The 19516-nt window shown below is 48.4% G+C and overlaps 9 protein-coding genes across 9 annotated transcripts; 5 read left to right on the top strand and 4 right to left on the bottom strand.

Annotated features, from left to right (window-relative positions):
* Nucleotides 1-116: 116 nt before the first annotated feature.
* CNBC1910 (hypothetical protein) lies at nt 117-641 on the bottom strand (the record flags this gene model as incomplete). Its single annotated transcript, XM_771607.1, has 4 exons — nt 117-151; nt 254-315; nt 383-516; nt 570-641. 4 exons carry the CDS (start codon nt 639-641, stop codon nt 117-119), a joined length of 303 nt encoding a protein of 100 aa, XP_776700.1.
* A 389-nt stretch (nt 642-1030) lies between these two features.
* CNBC1900 (hypothetical protein) lies at nt 1031-2450 on the top strand (the record flags this gene model as incomplete). The annotated part of the gene is made up of 9 exons (XM_771606.1): nt 1031-1106; nt 1166-1197; nt 1282-1565; nt 1633-1654; nt 1706-1864; nt 1924-1999; nt 2052-2230; nt 2315-2390; nt 2446-2450. 9 exons carry the CDS (start codon nt 1031-1033, stop codon nt 2448-2450), a joined length of 909 nt encoding a protein of 302 aa, XP_776699.1.
* Nucleotides 2451-2674: 224 nt separating this feature from the next.
* On the top strand, nt 2675-4186 carry CNBC1890 (hypothetical protein; the record flags this gene model as incomplete). Its single annotated transcript, XM_771605.1, has 6 exons — nt 2675-2728; nt 2782-3002; nt 3057-3200; nt 3263-3720; nt 3780-3994; nt 4058-4186. 6 exons carry the CDS (start codon nt 2675-2677, stop codon nt 4184-4186), a joined length of 1221 nt encoding a protein of 406 aa, XP_776698.1.
* An 831-nt stretch (nt 4187-5017) lies between these two features.
* On the bottom strand, nt 5018-6410 carry CNBC1880 (hypothetical protein; the record flags this gene model as incomplete). The annotated part of the gene is made up of 9 exons (XM_771604.1): nt 5018-5112; nt 5172-5227; nt 5303-5331; nt 5395-5464; nt 5521-5636; nt 5715-5801; nt 5852-5922; nt 5984-6052; nt 6098-6410. 9 exons carry the CDS (start codon nt 6408-6410, stop codon nt 5018-5020), a joined length of 906 nt encoding a protein of 301 aa, XP_776697.1.
* A 580-nt stretch (nt 6411-6990) lies between these two features.
* CNBC1870 (hypothetical protein) lies at nt 6991-7738 on the bottom strand (the record flags this gene model as incomplete). Its single annotated transcript, XM_771603.1, has 4 exons — nt 6991-7216; nt 7267-7392; nt 7444-7592; nt 7649-7738. The coding sequence occupies 4 exons, from the start codon at nt 7736-7738 to the stop codon at nt 6991-6993; spliced, it is 591 nt and encodes a 196-aa protein (XP_776696.1).
* A 650-nt stretch (nt 7739-8388) lies between these two features.
* CNBC1860 (hypothetical protein) lies at nt 8389-11112 on the bottom strand (the record flags this gene model as incomplete). Its single annotated transcript, XM_771602.1, has 11 exons — nt 8389-8561; nt 8625-8801; nt 8849-9099; nt 9151-9290; nt 9350-9463; nt 9521-10041; nt 10088-10472; nt 10526-10603; nt 10677-10697; nt 10756-10853; nt 10917-11112. 11 exons carry the CDS (start codon nt 11110-11112, stop codon nt 8389-8391), a joined length of 2154 nt encoding a protein of 717 aa, XP_776695.1.
* Nucleotides 11113-11414: 302 nt separating this feature from the next.
* On the top strand, nt 11415-12016 carry CNBC1850 (mitochondrial 54S ribosomal protein YmL38/YmL34; the record flags this gene model as incomplete). Its single annotated transcript, XM_771601.1, has 4 exons — nt 11415-11441; nt 11487-11577; nt 11632-11954; nt 12008-12016. 4 exons carry the CDS (start codon nt 11415-11417, stop codon nt 12014-12016), a joined length of 450 nt encoding a protein of 149 aa, XP_776694.1.
* Nucleotides 12017-14311: 2295 nt separating this feature from the next.
* On the top strand, nt 14312-15495 carry CNBC1840 (hypothetical protein; the record flags this gene model as incomplete). The annotated part of the gene is made up of 5 exons (XM_771600.1): nt 14312-14386; nt 14855-14916; nt 14968-15109; nt 15163-15370; nt 15422-15495. The coding sequence occupies 5 exons, from the start codon at nt 14312-14314 to the stop codon at nt 15493-15495; spliced, it is 561 nt and encodes a 186-aa protein (XP_776693.1).
* Nucleotides 15496-16828: 1333 nt separating this feature from the next.
* CNBC1830 (hypothetical protein) lies at nt 16829-18472 on the top strand (the record flags this gene model as incomplete). Its single annotated transcript, XM_771599.1, has 7 exons — nt 16829-17032; nt 17193-17353; nt 17560-17639; nt 17695-17993; nt 18046-18088; nt 18142-18202; nt 18253-18472. 7 exons carry the CDS (start codon nt 16829-16831, stop codon nt 18470-18472), a joined length of 1068 nt encoding a protein of 355 aa, XP_776692.1.
* Between the last annotated feature and the right edge of the window lie 1044 nt (nt 18473-19516).

Below are 19516 nucleotides of genomic sequence, written 5' to 3'. Positions count from 1 at the left end.
CGCTTCCTTCTTGTTTCCTTGCGCCAATTCCTCCCGCGCGAGACATCCACAACACTGCATTCCTTTTGGGTTCATTTTTAAAAACTACTATCACGCATCTCTAGGTCCAAAGACGTCTAGTGGTGGCCGTGCTTGTGGTGCTTGAGGTGCACTGTTTGGGTGGGCGTGGCAAGGTTGGCAAAGTGGGGATGGAAAAAAAGTCGAGATGTGGTCAGTCAAGGTGGAGATGAAAATCAGTGACGGAGAGACGTACTGTTGTAGTCGATCGTGTAGCCGATGAGGAAGAGGGCACCAAGCGTGGCGACGACGGGCGCGCTGCGAGGGTGGTCAGGCATATCCTCGTACAGTACATCCCAATCCCGTTCCACCGACCACGACTCACCCTGAAGCGTTCTTGCCCTGGAAGAACCTGCCCTTGATGCCGCCGACCCTCTCGCTGGCGGGCTTGGGGCCCTTGGGGAGCTTGGAGTAAAAGTCGATGACCTGGGCGGTCCTGGCGGACGTGGTGCCGGACGACTACAGTGGGTTTACGGTCAGCAGCTGCGCGCGGGCGGGGGGGAGGGACGGACGACGGCGCCGGGGGTGGCGATCTTGGGGGGGATGAGACCTGCGAGCGAGCGGCGGGCGGCGGTGGGGAGCATGGTGCGTGTGGATGGCGGGGGGAGGGGGAGGGGGAGGGGGAGGGGGAGGGGGAGTTGCGTCTCCAGTTGTAGACAACGGCCGACGACGGCGGGCACGTATTCCCGCAAATCCCGCGTGTGGCGCCCAGTTTCCCCACGGAAGCGGCTTGACGGCCCAGTTTAGCCCCACCTGGCAGACGCAATTCCCGCCCAGATCCCAGAATACTGCGCGTGCCCAAATCCGCGCCTCGGAGGATCCCGCCGTGCCTTTTTGCAAAAGTTGACCTGATTCTCTTATCACTCGCCCTGCTCTTTTTCACAAAAAAGCCAAAAAAAAAAAAAAAAGAGGCAACAAAACCACCTCTCCGCCGTCTACTCCCCGCCCAGCGTACTCTCATCCACCCGCAACCATGTCCCCCCCCGCTGACGGCAAGCTTGGAAAAGGAGAGTCCGGTACCGCCAGGGTCCTCGGTTCAGGTGCTTCAGGTCAGTCCCATCGCATCCCCATGAACCCCTGCACGGTCGACGCTTATACCCCCCGGCAGGTGTCGCCGAGTTGCTTGTTTTCCACCCGGTCGTGAGTATATGCATCGAACCAGCCATACTGGCCGCGAGAACTCGGCCGCGTGTGCATGGGCTCATTGTTTCGTGTTTTGTGTAGGACACCGTCGCCAAGCGTCTCATGTCCAACAAGGCCGCGCTCTCCACCACCTCGCTCAACTCCATCATCTTCCGATCCGCCGCTACCGCCCCCATCCACTCAAAGTTCTTGTCCCTGTTCCCCGGTCTTGGATACGCTGCCGGCTACAAGATCGCCCAGCGGGTGTACAAGTTTGGTGGGCAGCCTTGGTTCAGGGATGTGATTGACAAGAATGGCGGTGGATGGTTCAAGTCTACTTTCGGGAACAAGTGGGGTGGTATGATGATGCACGCGACCGCCGGATCGTAAGTGTATTCTGTTGTTGTCGCGTTGGAACGAGCTTTGACGCGTGCTGATATGATTGACCAATAGCCTGACAGGTATTGGTGAAGTCGTAAGTCGCTCTTGTTTTTATCGTGTTACAATATCTGAACATGCACAACAGGTCCTCCTCCCGCTGGACGTCCTCAAGATCAAGATGCAGACCAACCCGGATTCTATCCGCGGACGTGGTTTGCTCAAGCTTGTGACGGACGAGGGTATCGGGTCCTTGTACCGAGGATGGGGATGGACTATGGCGAGGAACGCGCCGGGCTCGTTTGCCGTGAGTCATGTCTCGTATCGTCTCCCGTTGGACGGCCACAAGCTGATGAGATACGGCAGTTGTTTGGTGGGTCTGCTGTGACCAAGGAGTTCTTGTTCAAGCTTTCCGACTACTCTTCCGCCACCTGGACTCAGAGTATGTCCTGGTTCGTTCGTGTTGTATCAAAGCTAAGCGGAACGCTGGATAGACTTTGTGGCTTCCATCGCCGGTGCGGTCGCGTCCATCACCGTCGCTGCGCCTCTCGACGTCGTCAAGACCCGTATCCAGAACGCCAACTTTGGATCCAGCGTCGGCGGTGCCACCATTATCAAGGAGATGATCAAGCAGGAGGGTATGGGCGCGTTCTTCAAGGGACTGACTCCCAAGGTGAGTTTAATCGTTTTTTTTTTTTTTTCCCATGCATCGCAGTCGATGAAATGTGCATATTGCATATACTGAACTATGCATCAGATCCTCGTCGTCGGCCCCAAGCTCGTGTTCTCGTACACGCTCGCGCAGAGCCTGATCCCCTTCTTCGGCAAATATGGTGAGTGTCGTCCATGGCTGGCGGGGATAGAGGGGTGCTTACGAGGGCCCGGCAGTGTAAAACCGGATTCCCGGGTGCTCGTGATAGAATGGGTAATTGTCGTGAGAATATATAGCAGTGGCTGCGCTGTGCCGTGGCTGTTTGCATGCATGAATGTTATAGACGCCTCTCCATTACCGCAATACATAAAATACCCCAGTTCCCTGTGCGTGGACCCTTGATCCGCCCTCTCGTACGAGCAACTCTCCCCCCCACGCCGCGCTTTTTCAGTAAATAAACAAAACATGCACACCTCTCTCCGTCTTTTATCACAAAACATCAAACAAGCCCGCATAATGGTTCGTGCCCCTCTTCGCCTGCCGCTGGGCCACACTGACATTGGCGCCCACAGGCCAACCCCGTGTACATCGTCTCCGCCTCCCGAACCCCCGTCGGCGCAAAGGACGGCGCCCTCGCCACCGTCTCCGCCCCGCAACTCGGTGTCGTCGCCGTCAAGCACGCCGTCGAGAGGGCCGGTATCAAGCCAGAGCGCGTCGAGGAGCTTTACATGGGCAACGTCGTCCAGGCTGGTGTCGGGCAGTCGCCCGCCAGGCAGGTCGGTATCGGTGCAGGGTGCGTCTGAAAAAGAAAACTGGAAAAAAGGTGCTGACAACAGATGCACTATAGTATCCCCGAGACTGCAGATGCCACCACCATCAACAAGGTCTGTGCCAGTGGTATGAAGGCCATTATGCTTGCCGCCCAAAACATCCAGCTTGGCCAGAGGGGTGTCATGGTCGCCGGTGGTATGGAGAGCATGTCCCAGGCTCCGTACGTTTTTCGCAAATGTATCGCAGACAAAACGAGCCCCAGGCTGACTTTGTAACAAACAGCTTCCTTGTCCCCCGTCAGACACCCGCGTTCGGCCACTTTGAGACCAAGGACTCTCTCGTCGTCGACGGTCTCTTTGACGTGTACAACAAGTTCCCCATGGGCAACTGTGCCGAACACACCGCCGCCAAGCTCAAGATCACCCGTGAAGACCAGGACGACTTTTGTCTCTCGTCCTACACCCGCGCCCAAGAAGCGTGGGCCGCCGACGCGTTTGCCGATGAGATTGCGCCCGTCACCGTCAAGGGCCGAAAGGGAGATGTCGTGGTCAAGGAGGACGAGGAGTACAAGAAGCTTTTGAAGGACAAGTTTAGGACCATCAGACCGGTCTTTGTCAAGGAGAACGGGACCGTTACCGCTGCCAACGCGTCCACCCTCAACGACGGTGCTTCCGCCGTCGTCTTGGCTTCTGGCGAGGTTGTGGAGAAGGAAGGCTTGAAGCCTCTTGCCAAGATTCTCGGTATGTCTCCATTCTTCTTCGTTGTTATACCCATTATTAACACCTGATCTGCAAAAAAGGCTTCGCCGACGCCGCTTGTGCTCCCATCGACTTCCCCACCGCCCCTACCCTCGCCGTACCCCTTGCTCTCAAGAATGCCGGTGTGACCAAGGACGAGATCGCCCTCTGGGAATTCAACGAGGCCTTTTCCGTGGTGGGCGTCGCGGCTGAAAGGGTGCTCGGTTTGGACAGGTCCAAGGTCAACGTCAAGGGCGGTGCCGTCGCCCTCGGTCACGTACGTCCTTTTTCTTATACTCTCCCTCCCCCTTCTTTCAACAAACTGACTCGAAAAACGCAGCCTATCGGTTCCTCTGGTTCCCGAATTGTCGTCACCCTGGTGCACGCTTTGAAGAAGGGTGAGAAGGGCGTCGCTGCCATCTGCAACGGCGGTGGTGCCGCGTCTGCGATCGTCGTGGAGAGGCTGTAGGGGAGTGTGTGGGGTGAGAGCGGGAGTGCATGATGGTTTGTATTTAGGGTAACTTTTTTTTCTCTTTTCTTTGGCATGCATGCATAGGACGATGAGCGCCTGGTTAAGTTTACGATTCCCGAAAAGGTCAAAACTGCCGTCTATAACAAGCAAGTGAATCTGGGAAATGTTCAAACGCATTCACTCCTCTTTCTCCTCCGAAACCTACAAAAACCATCCCCTACCGTCGTCCCAGCCAAGTGATGACGATAATGATTCGACACAGAAAAAGTCTGGCATAACCTTGTAGCTGAAACGTGGGGAATCAAATTCGGGTTCATGAACGCTGCTCTTTGTCAAGCTTGGTGCAGCAGTTTGCAAAGGCAGATTTTGCAGAACAATACGCACAAGCATTCTGATTTGTGGATGAGCCGGGATCGCAATCTCAAACGCACCTATCTCTCAGGCGTTTTTGCTTCATAAACAATGAATGGATATGGGAGGACGAGAAAGAATAGGCCCGAAAGAAGGCGCGAGTGAAGAGTGCTGCATCATGAACACTCGTATCTTCAGTGGACGGCAAGGCTGGTGGTGTTTTTGTACCTCAGTGCGCCATTGACGTACGTGACTCCCAGGCTTTCCTGATCTGGACCTTTGCCAATGGAAAAAAGTATTGTCGAGGTAGATTTGGCCCAGACGAGGTCCAAGATTGTGCCATTCACAATGGAGTAAACTCGTCCTTGTACGTGTTGATACGATAATGCATTTTGATGTGCCATGCCTTGCTGTCTGCCAAAAAAGCTCTTTCACAACATTCTACCCTCGATCGATCATGATCATCCCCTGTCTGACCTATTGGAAGGAAGAAGAAACATCGGGATAGACGTCAAACCTCCTTTGAACAGTAACAGGGATACTTCTTCTAGTAGTGGCGAGCAACTCCGGGTCTAGCACGTTTATATCAGCCGTATTTCCAGTTTGTCAAGTGGATTAACTCATAGCTTACCGATGTCGGCGTAGATAGTGGTGGGCTCATGGTCAGCCTCAACAACTACATCTCCGCTGTGTTACGTGCGTCGTTAGCCTACAAGTTCCCACCTATTCATATTCCCCAAAAGAGTGTCGTCATTGGCTTACACGGGGTTCACAACACTAGAGTGGCCATACTGTCGCAAGATATCAGATACGAGATCAAACGACACAGCAAATAAAGTAAACAATACACGTACAGCTTGGTAGGCGGCCTCTGGATGCCTAGCAGGCGAGCACATGGCGACATAAATCTCATTGTCCACAGCCCTGCATGACTTTATTTTAGTATCTCCCTCGTCTGTTGCGGATACGAAGGGCCTTACCTCGCACGCTGAAGCAAAGTCCAGTGCATCGGACCGGTGGTTGTGTTGAACGCTGCGGGGTAGATCATGGCAATACAGCCTTGACGAGCGGCGATCATTGCCATCTCGGGGAAACGCTGTGTTTAGATAAACATGGTTAGTGTATGAATGAGAATATCCAGGCTGCATGGAAGAGAAGGTGAAAAGTGACTTGCGATATCGTAACAGATACCAAGACCGATCTTGCCGAAAGGGGTGGTGAATGTGGTAAGGTGAGAGCCCCCTGTGAGAGTGTCTGACTCCTAAGAGGACTGTGAGCTTCGGAACAACTTTGATACTGTCCCTCACTTACCTTGAAGGTTTGTTTACCGGGAATGTCAATATCGAAGAGATGAACCTTCTGGTGGACAGCAACGAGGGTGCCTACATCGTGATGACGAGATTACTAACAAGTCTCCTCTATACGCAATAACACAGGACATACCTTCAGGATCGTAGACAGTACAAGTATTGTAGATGTTGTCCGTCTTCTCATCTCTTTCAGGAATAGACCCTGTCTACTATCAGGCCCATTCCAACACCTGGGCAACGAACTTACCGCCGATCAACCAGCATCCACTGCTCCTTGCCATCTCCCGAAGGGCCTTTATGGTCTCTCCTTCCTCACCTTCCTTCAAGCTCTTCCACTTGCTTCCAACTTCGGGTACCTTTTCGCTGTACTCTCTAAAGCTGCTAACGGCATAAGGAGAATTCCAAATTTCGGGAAGAACGATCAACTGGGGTTTAGGAGAGGAAGCAGCGGCAGAAGTGACTGCTTTAGCGGCAATTGAAATGTTGGAAGCTTTGGAGGCGGTGAGGCCGCCGAGCTGGAGAAGAGCAAGTCTGAAAGGGGTTGCCTGAATTTTGGCCATGTCTGTTGGTTTGAACGTAAAAGGGAAGTATTATAATTGTTGACAAAGACGACCAAGAAGCGGACTGACCAACTCTTTCGGATGTACGCGATACTCGATCCGATGATGTGATAAGGCAAAGCAAACCTTGCGAATTATTACTTACTTACCTCTTTCCATTAGATGCAGCAAGTGTGAGGGCGGCGTGTCAATGCTGGAATGCAGATAAACGTGACAAAAAGAGAATCAGGCATGCATAGAGTGATGTTTCCGGTGCAATGGTCGGTTGTTGCTTGACTTAGTGGGCGACAGACAGGCTCAAACGTTTTTATCTGGCCATATGATAGGTATCAAATCAACATGTCATCACTCGTCCAGACTCAAGAGAATTGTAAGTAAGAGGTATATCGCAAAGTACGAAGTACTATGGTAGTTAATGAAATTGTGGTTAGGTGAAACTATTGTCCATAACAGTGCAAAAAAATAAATAAGTGAAAGGCCTCAATGGGACCAATTTGCTCAAGGCTCCAGAGCCTGATTCTCTGGAGATCTCCAATCTCTTCTAAATGCACTCTGTCAATCATTTTCCGACAGATTCTGCTTAGAGCGCGAGAACGCCGAGACCTGCACCAATGGCACCGAGCGCCAGTGTCATCCATCCTCCAAGAATGCTGTCCATACCGATGGGCTGAGCTCGTGCACGAGCATTTGAAGAGGCAACAGCCTCTTGAGCGGATGAGAAAACGGCAGAGTTGACAGCAGACTGATAATCGTTGTAATTCTGGACGGTACCAGCAGGAACGTTGACGGTGGCAACAGTGGGAACACTATCATTGGTCAGTTCATGTAAGATAACAAGATTAGAAGAGAGACTCACGTGGTAGTAGGAGCAGTCCAAGTGTAGTCAGTCCAGTATCCATTACCGGTGTCGACCCAGTAAGTGGTAGTCCTCATGGGGGGAGCAGTGGAAGTGGTTGTGGTTTCCGCTCCCACAACCCGTGGACTGTGCATTCGTTAAAGCCTAATCGAAAATCTAGACGACTGAGTCACTTACGTCGTGGTAGTAGTCCTCTTTGCCGAAGTTGACTTAGAAGACGATGTGCTGGTTTCATCATCACCATTACTAAAGATCGTACTCAAAGTCGATGTGATGGTGGCACCCCGTGCATCGGTAGTCATGGAGATGACAAGAGTGTTGCCATCCTGTTAACACAGTTAGCGCTTCAATGGCACAAATTCTCTATGGCAAATTGACGAACCTCGACATCAAGAGTGGTAGTCATTCGCTGCGCAAAAACTGAGGTCGCGAGGAAGAGGGTAGCAAGGACAGCAGAAGGTGTAAATCGCATTTTAAAAGTGGTGCCGGGGTAGCTAGTGTTGCAGAATGATGAATGCTAAGACTCTTGTTGACACTTGAGTACTAAACTTGACTGCGCAATGAGCAGGTGGTCGAAGGAAGGGTCGTTGCAGTAATACGATCAATGGACGATGGGATAATTCGTCTGAGCTTGTACCTAGGGAGATCTTAAAGTCGCTAACACGTGCTGAGGGACAGAAGAAGTGTGTTGGCAGTGATGGGAGCAGGAACAGATGTGATGGGAGACGCGATAGGTCGATGTCGTTCTGTCACCACACGTTGATATAAGGGATTTGTACCGTAGTAGAGATGGATTGAAGTATGTGGCTGGTAAGGCAGTGGATTTAAAGGCGATTGTGGACGAGTTTGGGATTAGCCGGGAGATGGATGTTATGGGAAATCGAGAATTGAAAGCGAAGAATAGCCAAAGGGAAGCGGAGGGCGGTGCGTCAATTCCCACAAATAAGGTCTTTCTGCAATCTTGTAATACAATCCCAAATTTTCTAATGACCCATTACAAAATCCATTACTCCAATATGGGAGCAGTTACAAAAATAAACACTAGCGTCATTCCGCCCTCGGCGTTTTCTGTTGTGGCACTTATCTCCCTCAACCTCCCCGCTTAGTATTACGTCTTGACTGTTACTCCTTCGTAATGTTTCCTCCTCCATCACCAGCCTCCTTGTCCTGACTTTCCTCGGATCTTTTCCCAGGTACTGGTAGCCCTAACACTTCTCTCATGGATTTAACATAGAAAAACATCATGTCTTCCTCAACCTTCAGCGGCGAATCCTGCACAATTTGAATTAGATCGCCTATTGACATTTCATGACATTTCATCAGTGCAACTCCCAGGGCTTTGATGAAAACGGATTTACGTTTCCATTTCATAGTACCATGACACGCCGCTTCGGATCCTGGTCTCAATCCCATAATAGCATACGGGTGATTATTGGGCTCGAGTCTTCCTGCTGTTTCCTCACGTCTTTTGGGATCCATATACCAATTTTGCTTGTCCGCATCGAGAAAATCGGGATGTATACGACCGGCCAGATCTACCTGCTATCAGATTGTTTTCCAAAATGATGACATGCGGACCCACCAGAAATTTCACACATCGTCTCACTGTCTTCTGGATTGAGTTGCCTGTAAGCGTACCCCTCAGGCGCATGATACCCAAACACAGCAGGTATTTGCCCTGAACCTTCTTCTCCTGTAAGCACATTCAAATATCCGCTTTCTGGGTCTGTCGTTTCCTCGTCACTGAGCTTGGCAATCTCGTAGAGATCACCATAGAGCATGCAATTGAAAGCAACTGAACGAGAATTGGAATTTCTTTCTATTTCTATTTTACTGTAAAACTCGTATTAACTTTGCAAGAGATTTCTGACTTATGGCACCTACCTGATCCGCATTGTGACACCACGCTCAGAAGCTCCTTCAGATGGGGGAGGGAAGTTCTGGTTTTGGGCGTAGGTTTTCCGATTTGCCTTTAGTCTGACCATGTCCTCGAGCCATATACGTTCTCCACCCCAAAACAAGCCCTATAATGATGTTTAATGATGTTTAAACAGCGGGTTGCGAGAACATGAGGGAAACAAACCTGGTAAAAAATCTTTTTCCCAGATTTCAGAGCCTTCAAATCTTCATCTGACAGGTCTGGGTCGTCCTCTAACGGTTCAATTCTATCTGTCAAGGTCCAGCACTTGCCGATGATCTGTGTATATTGTTAGTGTTAATCCTCTTTCGGTACTGCGGTGCGAAGTAAACTCACCCCAGCAACCCTCAGGGCAAACGCAAACTTGGTGACAACCATGTTCCAATCCTTCATTTCTGTGAACTTGATTTTTTTGGCCCACTTAGTACCCCAGCCAGGTGGTTCTTTGAGAATCTTTTCCACCTCCTTTAGACTTTTCCCTTGCTTCTTTATCTCTTCTGCTTGCTTCTTCGCATCTTTTCTTAATGCGTGCATTGCTTGTTGCCCCACAGCATCATAAGCTCTAGGTCCACCGTTGAGTTGGTCTCCGCCTAACCAAGGTATCATGTCCTTTGGATCCATAATTACTTCATCGTAGGGACTAAAAATGCCCAAGGGCCGGATATGATAGGCATAATATTGGATAATCATCTGAGTCATTTTGGGAGAGGGTCCGGAAGGGCCGACTGTGCGAACTTTAAGTTCAACGGTGCTTACGAGTCCGGGCCAATGCGTCAGAGGTCGAACATCAGTCGACTCCGGTGGTTCGTCAGAAGGCATGATAGTGTCTATCTTATACCAAACCAATTCTCCTTTTCCTGTTTTGAGGTCAATTTAGAGACCCAATTTTCCACTTCAACTTACGGAATCTTCGTCCTTGGGTTAATTCCGCTGCCCGATCTGGTACTATCGAAGGTATGGTATCTTTATCATCTGGATCTTGTATATCTTCTTCTAGATCTTCTTGCTCATCCACTTGCTCTTTCAGCTTGGTCTCTTGAACGACTCGTGCAGTCTTTAACCTTGGTTCAGATACGGGAGCTACCCACTCTTTCTCTTTTCCTTTTCCTTTTCCTTTCCCCTTATCCCTCTCATTTTCTCTGTCCATGTCATCGCTATCTGTTTTAGGCCTTTTAGCTAAAGCTTGAGCCGCGGAGGGGGAAATAGATGGTAAAGGGCGTTTGGGGGCCGCGGGAAGGGATTGCCGAGCTTTGATCTTTTTCCCAGCTTTGCTGTAAGGGCATCCACACTACTCTCTGATAAGCGATTCTGAAGCTAGTCAAGTAAGTATATAGGCCGTACCTTTGAGTGGTCTAGGATACTCTTAGAAGTATCGAAGAGCCAAACAGCATGAGGTTCAAATTCCCTGGTACTTCGAAACTATCAAGCACACCAAATGGAATAACGATGTTAGCTATATTCTAAGTAGCCTCGTTAATTGATAGAAACGCACTCTGAGAGCATTTGAGGAACCCTATGGTCATGTTATATGTCAGTTCATACTCGGCACACATTCCAAGATTCATACAGACAAAAACATAGAAATCAGTTCGTAACGATCCATCGGGTTGCTTCTTCCTATGTGCATATATCTTGTATCCCTCGGGTAACGGCATTCTCTGCTTAGTCGCTATGCCTTTTATCAGCCTCGCTTTTCAATTTCCTACTTTTCATTACATCTCAACACACTGACCATCAATTTCGAGGCCCAGAAACTTGATGATTCCCTCCGCTGTCTTCTGCTCATACAATTGATACTTCGGATCATTGTCGGGAACTTCCTCAAAATACCAGTCATTTGCTTTTGGTGGTGATGTCTGGGGCCAGCGGGACTTATCGCCGTCTGTGCGAGGCCATACTAGTGCTGGATGGGACGCTTTCCCTGGCATAATCGTTTGATTGCCCTCTTTCAGAGTATATCACTTATGAACGCATCCTTTGGTATAGCACGAGTGTAAAAGAAGATACCATTTATTGACATCTTTCGTTCGTTCGTTCTATAGGACGGCATGAGGCAAGAAATAATTAATTAAGTGTTTTTTCTAAGACAACAATGCGGACATCGCCGAAACGAGGGAAAATGTCGAAAAAGCCACTCACTCCATCCTCCTCATCAATTCCATCATCTCCTCTTTCTTTAAACGAAGCATTTCATCTCATCATCTCAAACTGGGGCGGGACTCTAGCCAAAATGATTGGATTGAAGGGTATTCTCAATGTGAGCTTTGTTCCCTGATCAAGAATGGCTATTAATGCTCTGTAGGTTATTGACAACACCGGAGCTCTCAAGGTTGAATGCATCAATGTCTTGAAAGTCAAGACAAGACTAAAGTCCACTGGCTTTGCCACTGTTGGTATGTCGTATCAATGCATTAGCTACTTTCATATCCACTGATTTGTACATACAGGGGATGAGATTGTTTGTGTCGTCAACAAAGCCCGTCCTATCCCCGCCAACGAAGTCGTCAAGAATCCCAATGCCTCATCCAACATTCAAAAAATCCGCAAGGGCGATATACGACGAGCAGTAGTTGTGCGCGTGAAGAAGACCACTCAACGGCCAGATGGAAGCGTGGTCAGATTCGATGATAGTGCTGCGGTTTTGTTGAACAACAAGGGTGAAATGTTGGGCACAAGGATTGTTGGGCCTGTGGCGAGCGAGTTGAGAAAGATTAAGGGCGGTGCGGGCAGCGGTGGAAGATGGGAGAAGATCGTTATGCTGGCGCCCAAAGTAGGTCAACTGTCGAAAAACTAGTTCGATGTTCGTTACTGACATGTCTTAAGGTTGTTTAAAGATAGTATTAGCTTTCAGGATCCTTCCTTATGATTCATGCCCTGAAAATGTTGTCTACCTTACATTCCAATAAATAAATTGCCAAACCCAGCCTTCTAGATTTGCATCAATCTTTGGATCTGATAATATGCCTCAGTTTCCAGACGGACTTTTGACGCCCAACCGCTTTTGAAGAATTAGTCGGCTTTATGAACTTCCAAGTAAAGGACTCGGGGGCTATGCTACTAATTGATGGGTAGAGAACGTTATAACTGGATATTCGAGGAGCACATTCAATTAGCAGTAATTAACGCTCAACTTTGTGTTACGACCTGCCACCGGCCAACCTGGATCTTTCAAATGCTTAGTAAATCTTTCCGGTCTTAGAGCCTCATCAGCCACGGGGCAGTCAGACGGGACGGTATCCATTGTTATCTTTGTTACCGTCCTGGATGAAACCGAATAGGCAGTCTGCAACTCAAAATGCTTCCATCTCGTCATGGATGACGGAATTCTTTTACCTTTTGAACTTGCATAAACTATGAACTTCTGGCAAATAATACGCATATAAATCCGGTTTAATCCTGAAGTTCTACTGCCATAGTCCCATAAGAGGAGACACCTTATTGGACATGATCACAGATCACAAAATGTGTCACTTGAATTGGGTCGTCACCACATCGTAATGAAGATGATTACATATAGTACGTAGATAAGCGAGTACATCTGTAAGTGCAGTAACTGGTAAAGCATCAGTTGAGACCCTACCGGTCAATGACTCTGGGAGACTGAGAAGTTTTATACTGTATTGGATGGTGGTGGCAGTGTATGCACGCAGTACGTAGTGCTCAATGAAATATATAAGTAGTAACAAGTAGTACGTTACAACCTCAGATGCCGACCATTCATATGAGTGCCACATTTTCAAACGCCGAGGAGACTCAAATCTTCCACGTCATGAAAACATAAATCGTTTATCGATTGTGCCTGATGAGTGGAGGACGATCATGACAAGGAACCAAACAACCCGCTTTCAGTTGTTAGTGAACACAACTTGCAGAACAATTCATTGATGAGGGAAAGTAGGTAAAGCTTCAAACGGAAAGCACAGAAAAGAGGAATTTCTCATTGTCACTAGAGATTGTTCTATACCTCTATGAAAAATGCAGGCGGTCAGAGGTGATGAAAGTCCACTGCAGACCTTCCCAGCATTCTACGCGCCGCCGGGTCTCACCTGAGTGTCTAAACTACCACCACTTAACTTCTGAGAACTCCCAGCAGACTAGAGCACTTGGTACCGAAACTAAAAATCCATACCTTGAGTAGCCAATCCTTTATCAGAAGCTAATGTTTTGTGTGTTCAAGCCCTTGGAAGGGGAGCGCGTACAACCACTCCTGGAATGAACAAACTGGTGGAGGAGGTATATCGGGACTTGGAATATCGAATGGATTGGCCAACGATGGACCTTCCTACCTTTATATGGCAAAGGAAGTTAAATCATTTCCTTTGGATCTCAAGGATGCATAGACGATCTTCTGCAGCTCAGTAGAAGTAAAATAAATAGCTGCAGGTGGCAGATGTCCCTTCGTGGGTTTGTTCTTGTTAGGTCGCATGGGAAATGATTGATGACTGTCGCAAATCTCTTTCTCACACCGTCTTTCCGTAACGGCCGAGCAGCAACACTTGGATTCTGCCACAAAGCGTCCTCTATTAGTCAACACCTACCCTGTGAACATACATTGTAAGTTCGGAAACAGGCTTATGACTCTCACGCTTCTTCGGGATTATACATCAGCTTACCGGCGTTTTCGAAGCCTGCGTGGGTGGAAGAAGTGGATCAAAGTCACGTGATCATTACATTCTTCTCCCATTTGACGACTTTTTTCCCTATGTATGGGATATTGTAAGGACATCATAAATGCGGCTAGCCTCTTATGCATGCTTGGGAACAAAAAAATCCTTCCCAAGTGTTGGTATGCATGAGGTATGAGTTTTCAAAGTAAATGAGGTATTTTCTTGTTTTGATTCCTTACGCAGATTGAGCAGGTCACCAGCGCGGCGCAGATATAATCAGACACCCCCAAAGCCTTCCATCTCTTTCCCCATAACACTCCCATCTTCAACAACTCTCAACTTTTATTTTTTCAAGGTAAGCTGACGTCTCTTTCGTCTGCCAAAGGTTTATAAATGCGCCAGACTACTTCTCCCTGTGACTAGAAAGGCGACGCTAACAAATCCTTTCCTTTTCATTGCAATCTCTTCCCCTATCAGCCATTTGCCACTTCTCACAAACAACTGTCATACTTGAATCATCATGGCCCCTGTCAAGAAGACTGCTGCTCCTCCCAGGAAGGCTACTACTCACCCAACTTTCCTCTCTATGATCCAAGTAAGTTCATGTTTTGTCATTCGTGTATGGTTAAGATTCTTTCCCACGAGATTGCGGGCATGTCTACATTTTGGCCCTTCACTGGTCCATCCTAATAGGAGTGGCAAAACGGCCTTTGAATGGCTGTTAATCGTCAATTGAGCCATCTGGAGCGACTCTTCGTTGCATCTTTGCTCGAATAATTATGACATTCCCATGCGGGGCTGCACAGGCGATCTTACCCGGTTACTTCCGCCGATGTAGATCTCGCTTTGTTTTTGGTTACCCAATGTACAATGCCAAGCGGAGGGAAAGCATCAATGATTTATTTTTCTATCCAGTTCAAGGGTTACTGCTATTATGCGCAGTTCGCATATATGCATACCCCACTGGCGATAGATTTAAATTTAAGGTGTATAGCCATAATCTTTATTCTGCCTGGAAAGATAAAAAAAATAGAAGGGCTTGTGCTGATTACTTTCATCACAGGAATGCATCGCCCAGAACAAAGGGGATGCTCGAAAAGGTGTCTCTCGACCTACTATCAAGAAGTAAGTCGATCACAGAGCTTAGTGGGTGTCACGTCTGACTGGAGGTTACAGATTCCTCGCCGACAAGTACAAACTCGACATGAGCTCCGCTGCCAACATCAGCAACTTATCGAACGCCATCAAGCGGGGTGCTGAAAAGGGCCAGCTTACTCTTCCTAGTGGGATTGCTGGTCGAGTGAAGGCCGGTGCCAAAGTTAGTAAACTTGCATTATCAGTTTCTGGAACATGCACTGACTTATCTTGCAGAAGCCTGCTCTTGTTCACAAGAAGTCGTCTGCTGGCAAGGAGAACGTTGCTCCTAAGAAAGCTGCAAGTACCGAGACTAGAAAGCACGCAGTTAGGAAGGGTGTTACTGCTCCCGCTGCCATCAAGGCCGTTCCCACGAAGAAGCCTGTGGTGAAGAAGGTCGCTCCTGCTGTCAAAAAGACTTCCGCCTCTAAGAAAGTTCATACGCGTGAGTTATTACCGTTTGCCGAGTGTGTATCCATGTTGAACATTGTTATAGCCAAGGGCGCTGTTGTTGTCCCTGAAAAGGCCGCCCCTAGGAAGAAGGCTGCTCCCAAGAAGGCAGCCGCCTAAAGGATTGGACAGATCACTACGGTAATAGCATGATATCTGTACTATAATACATTCTCCAATTTAGTTGTCCGTAATTATTTTTTCTGAGTATCTTCGTTTTTGCCTTCTCGTTCATAGCTTTGAGTGTATTGTATGCAACCTCTTGTTGTCTTTATGGAGCTATCAGTTCATTTGTCTATTGCGATTCTGTTAAAAAGGAACTCGCTGATAGCTTTCATTATTCACTGGTAGTTCAAATACTTATACAGACAATCCGCTGGGTGACTTGTCGTCAGACATGTCTCCCAGTGATACGTATGTTACAACATGGAAAGGCAGTGGTGATTCGACATTGAGTACGTACTACGCGTAATGAGCAAGAAGTTTGTTTTTCGTGTCATCGCCTTCCTCTCCACTAGTAATGCGGTGTTTGATTATACCGTAGGATCAACAAGGGGCAGTATTATCCTCATATTAGTATAATCTGTATAATATTTATTGAAGGATAATGATGAGGAAGCGAGCGAGATTTCAAGCTACAGAAGACCTTTCGCATGTCGATCGTTAGTTGCACGACGTCGATATCATTGGTTGTTTGGGGTACGATGCTTTCTTTTGGGAGGCTGAAGTCTATCCGCCAGTTTTCGACCGTTGAGTAGCGTGCAGTCGTATTGTGGCATGTGATGTGCATCCTACTGCGTGACATTGCCTTCTTCCTTCTTCAGCCTCTGGCCTGAAGCCTTGGATTAATTTGCACGTACGCACGTTTTCAACTAACCTCCTCTTCTCTCTGTCCTCTGTTCATTCCTCCTCGTGACCACTGTTCGGTCTGGGATCTCGACTTGAGGGAGCAAGGCAAGAAGACGGATTGCTAAAAATGGTGATTGGGGATAGGGCTTTCAAGAAGCCGGAAAGCACGGCCTACGTACAGTGCCCAGAAGCCACGGCCAGAACCCAGAATGAAGACCAAACGCAGCAGCAAGGAGCAAAACAAACGGGATTAATCAGGCACAAGGCGTTAGAACCAGTAAGTAAAAACCACTTTCTTCTTCGGAACGGCCCGAACTTCTCCAGCCGTGCCTTTTCCAGCTCAACTTTCAAAGGCGCGGGGCCACAAAATTACAGTTTCGGCAAATCGCTTGAAGATGAAAGAAAGGTGTGGAGTCGTGGATAGAGTGGACCAGAAAGGCAGATGAACCATGCAAGCCTTTCGACAACAAGGATTAATTGCTGTTATGAAACTTTTAATAGGAGCCAATGGTATATAAGGCCGCTTCTTCCATTCAATTTTATTTCCACTCCCAGCTCCTTTCACTTCCAAGTCACTTTTGTACCCTCTTCACAACTTTTAACCATGTCCTTCATCCGCTCTAGCCTTTTCAAGGCCACTGCCAATCCCATCAGGCGATCTGCCTTTGCTACCACTCCACTTCGAGCCTTCACCAGGTCCGCTCTTGTCAGCAACAACAAGAAGGACGATGGTTACGAGGAGCATCGAGTCGAGATTGAGCCCAAGATCGCTGCTGTCGACGAGAGTTTCACGTTTGAACACCCTGAGGTGAGCTTTTGAGCTTTTCCATCCATGCAATCCATGTCGGTCGGTGAGATTCCCAACACCTGGTTGTGGAGTCCCGGTCACGCATGTTTCTTTTGTTTCAAAGGATCTCGTACCCCAGTGCGCTGTTTCTGCACCTGTGTTGACACGTGATATGATGTAGAAATGGGTAGACAAGCATCCTGGTCATGATATGCAGCGAGGTGATTTTGGTCGACACACCAAGCGAACTCTTGCATCTTTCTCTATGGACGGCAAGGTCTGCCTTGTCACTGGTGCAGCTCGAGGTCTTGGTAACATGATGGCCAGGACTTTTGTTGAATCGTGAGTACCGATGCTTTTTTTCATGGCCCCAATCCCGGCGCTTTTGGACTTTCCATACCGATATGTGCGGCAAAGGGACGAATGAGGCGGCGGCCATCGCCGATTTCTTAAACTGCCGCGACGTTTGGTCCCGGGCCTTTTTTCGGTCGTTGGCACATGCCATTGACTTGTTCTGTTCCTGATCGGTGCTGATGGCGACTTGAAAGCGGCGCGAACGCCATTGTCCTTGTCGATCTCAAGAAGGAGGATGCCGAGCGTGCAGCCAAGGAGCTCGTTGACTGGTTTGGTGAGTATTGTATTCTCTTATTCGCCGTGAACTCTGTTAACGTGTCATCATGTAGTCGAGAACGGTCAAGCCGAGAAGGGTGAAATTGAGGCTATTGGTCTCGGTTGCGACGTTTCCGACGAGGCCTCTGTCAAGCAGGTCTTTAGCACCGTCAAGGAGAGATTCGGCCGGCTTGACGCTGTCGTCACTGCTGCCGGTATTGTCGAAAACTTTGTCGCTCACGAGTACCCCATCGATAAGATCAAGAAGCTGTTGGACATCAACATTATGGGTACTTGGTATTGCGCACTTGAGGCTGCCAAGCTTATGCCTGAAGGTGGTTCCATTACCCTCGTCGCATCTATGAGCGGTAGCGTAAGCCTATTCACTTACCGCACTTTGATATCTGCTAACTGGATAATCACAGATTGTCAACGTTCCTCAACCTCAAACCCCTTACAACTTTTCCAGTGGGTCTTTTTTGATCCATGAATAACGTGTTTGAATGCTGACTGTGACGCAGAGGCTGCTGTGCGACACATGGCTCGATCCCTCGCCGTCGAATGGGCTCTCAAGGGTATCCGGTATGTTAGTTTCTCCTGTGACCGATGACCAAAAATTAACCACCATGCAGTGTCAACGCTCTTAGTCCGGGTTACGTCCTCACCAACTTGACTAAGGTCATTCTCGACGCCAACCCCGTTCTCCGTGACGAGTGGCTCAACCGTATCCCCATGGGTCGAATGGCCGACCCTTCTGATCTCAAGGGTGCCGTCATTTACCTTGCTTCTGACAGCTCCAAGTACACCACTGGTGCTGAGATCATGATTGACGGCGGTTACACTTGCTTGTAAGCGGTGATCTCCAAAGAAGTGAATGCACGTTGGGATTTTACAGGACGAGAGAACTTCATGGACATTGTTGCTTGGCTCGATAGGAGGATGTGTATGGTTTTAAAAGTAATAGAAAGGGCGGTACATAATTGTGGATCCGTAAATTAGAGAATACATTGGAATCGGCAGAATGCATACATAGAATAAGATGAGCCTTGCAATGCGTCAGTTTGTAGACTTGTCAGTGCCTGACAGGTTACAGCACATGTGAATGAGGCCCATCCAAAGATGTCTCCTGTGCTGATACTGTCATGTGGAGAGTTTCCTTCATAACGAACGTTGTATGGTGTTTGTGATTTAACCATCTCAGAGTTTCTACGAATCGCAGCAGTCATCATTACTACGTTTTTCACGGCGGTTTATCAAGTAACTGGGTAAAGATATTAAGAGAAGCTTGTTGTGCAAAAATGCTTCTCGGTAGTAACAGTGTTAAGTTAGATTACAGCAGGTGTCTGGATTCCGTTTCTCATAATGATATCAATATTTCGATATGACACTGCTCGTATAATCCGGTTGAAGATTGATATGCCTTCATGACAGGGCTCCCGTGCGTGTCAAGCGTGCTGTTGTGTAGTTTGTATTATACCCGATCATTTGCTACGAGACCCAGTGACTGTTTCCTCTTTTTTGTACAAGGCGCTATGCTATGGTAAGGCCAAGCTCTTCTTCGTCAATGCCATTTAGATACTTTATTCGGACCTAGGCAGAATTTTGGTAAAAGATGGTTGCAACTCCAATATTAGGTTCCTATCATGCCGGAGCTACTGGCAAATGCAGAGACTGTTGCCTCGAATGGACGTGGATGTGCATATGCCGCGACTAGCTGGCATGGAGCTCATTTAAACCATCCTCTCGACCACGGTACCAGTCTCCACCAATCTGACGAGCTTCACGACGTTTGACCATGCGGTCGGATCAACTGGTGATAAGATTCATCAAGGGTATTGCCATTAATTAGCTGTCAGCATCGTAGCGCAATAATGCACCGCAATGATGTCCAATGAG

The sequence above is a fragment of the Cryptococcus neoformans genome, chromosome 3, assembly GCF_000149385.1.
Source record: "Cryptococcus neoformans var. neoformans B-3501A chromosome 3, whole genome shotgun sequence".
NCBI classification, from domain to species: domain Eukaryota; kingdom Fungi; phylum Basidiomycota; class Tremellomycetes; order Tremellales; family Cryptococcaceae; genus Cryptococcus; species Cryptococcus deneoformans.
The sequence above is the reverse complement of the archived record's forward strand: the minus strand, read 5'-3'. Positions and strand labels throughout refer to the sequence as shown.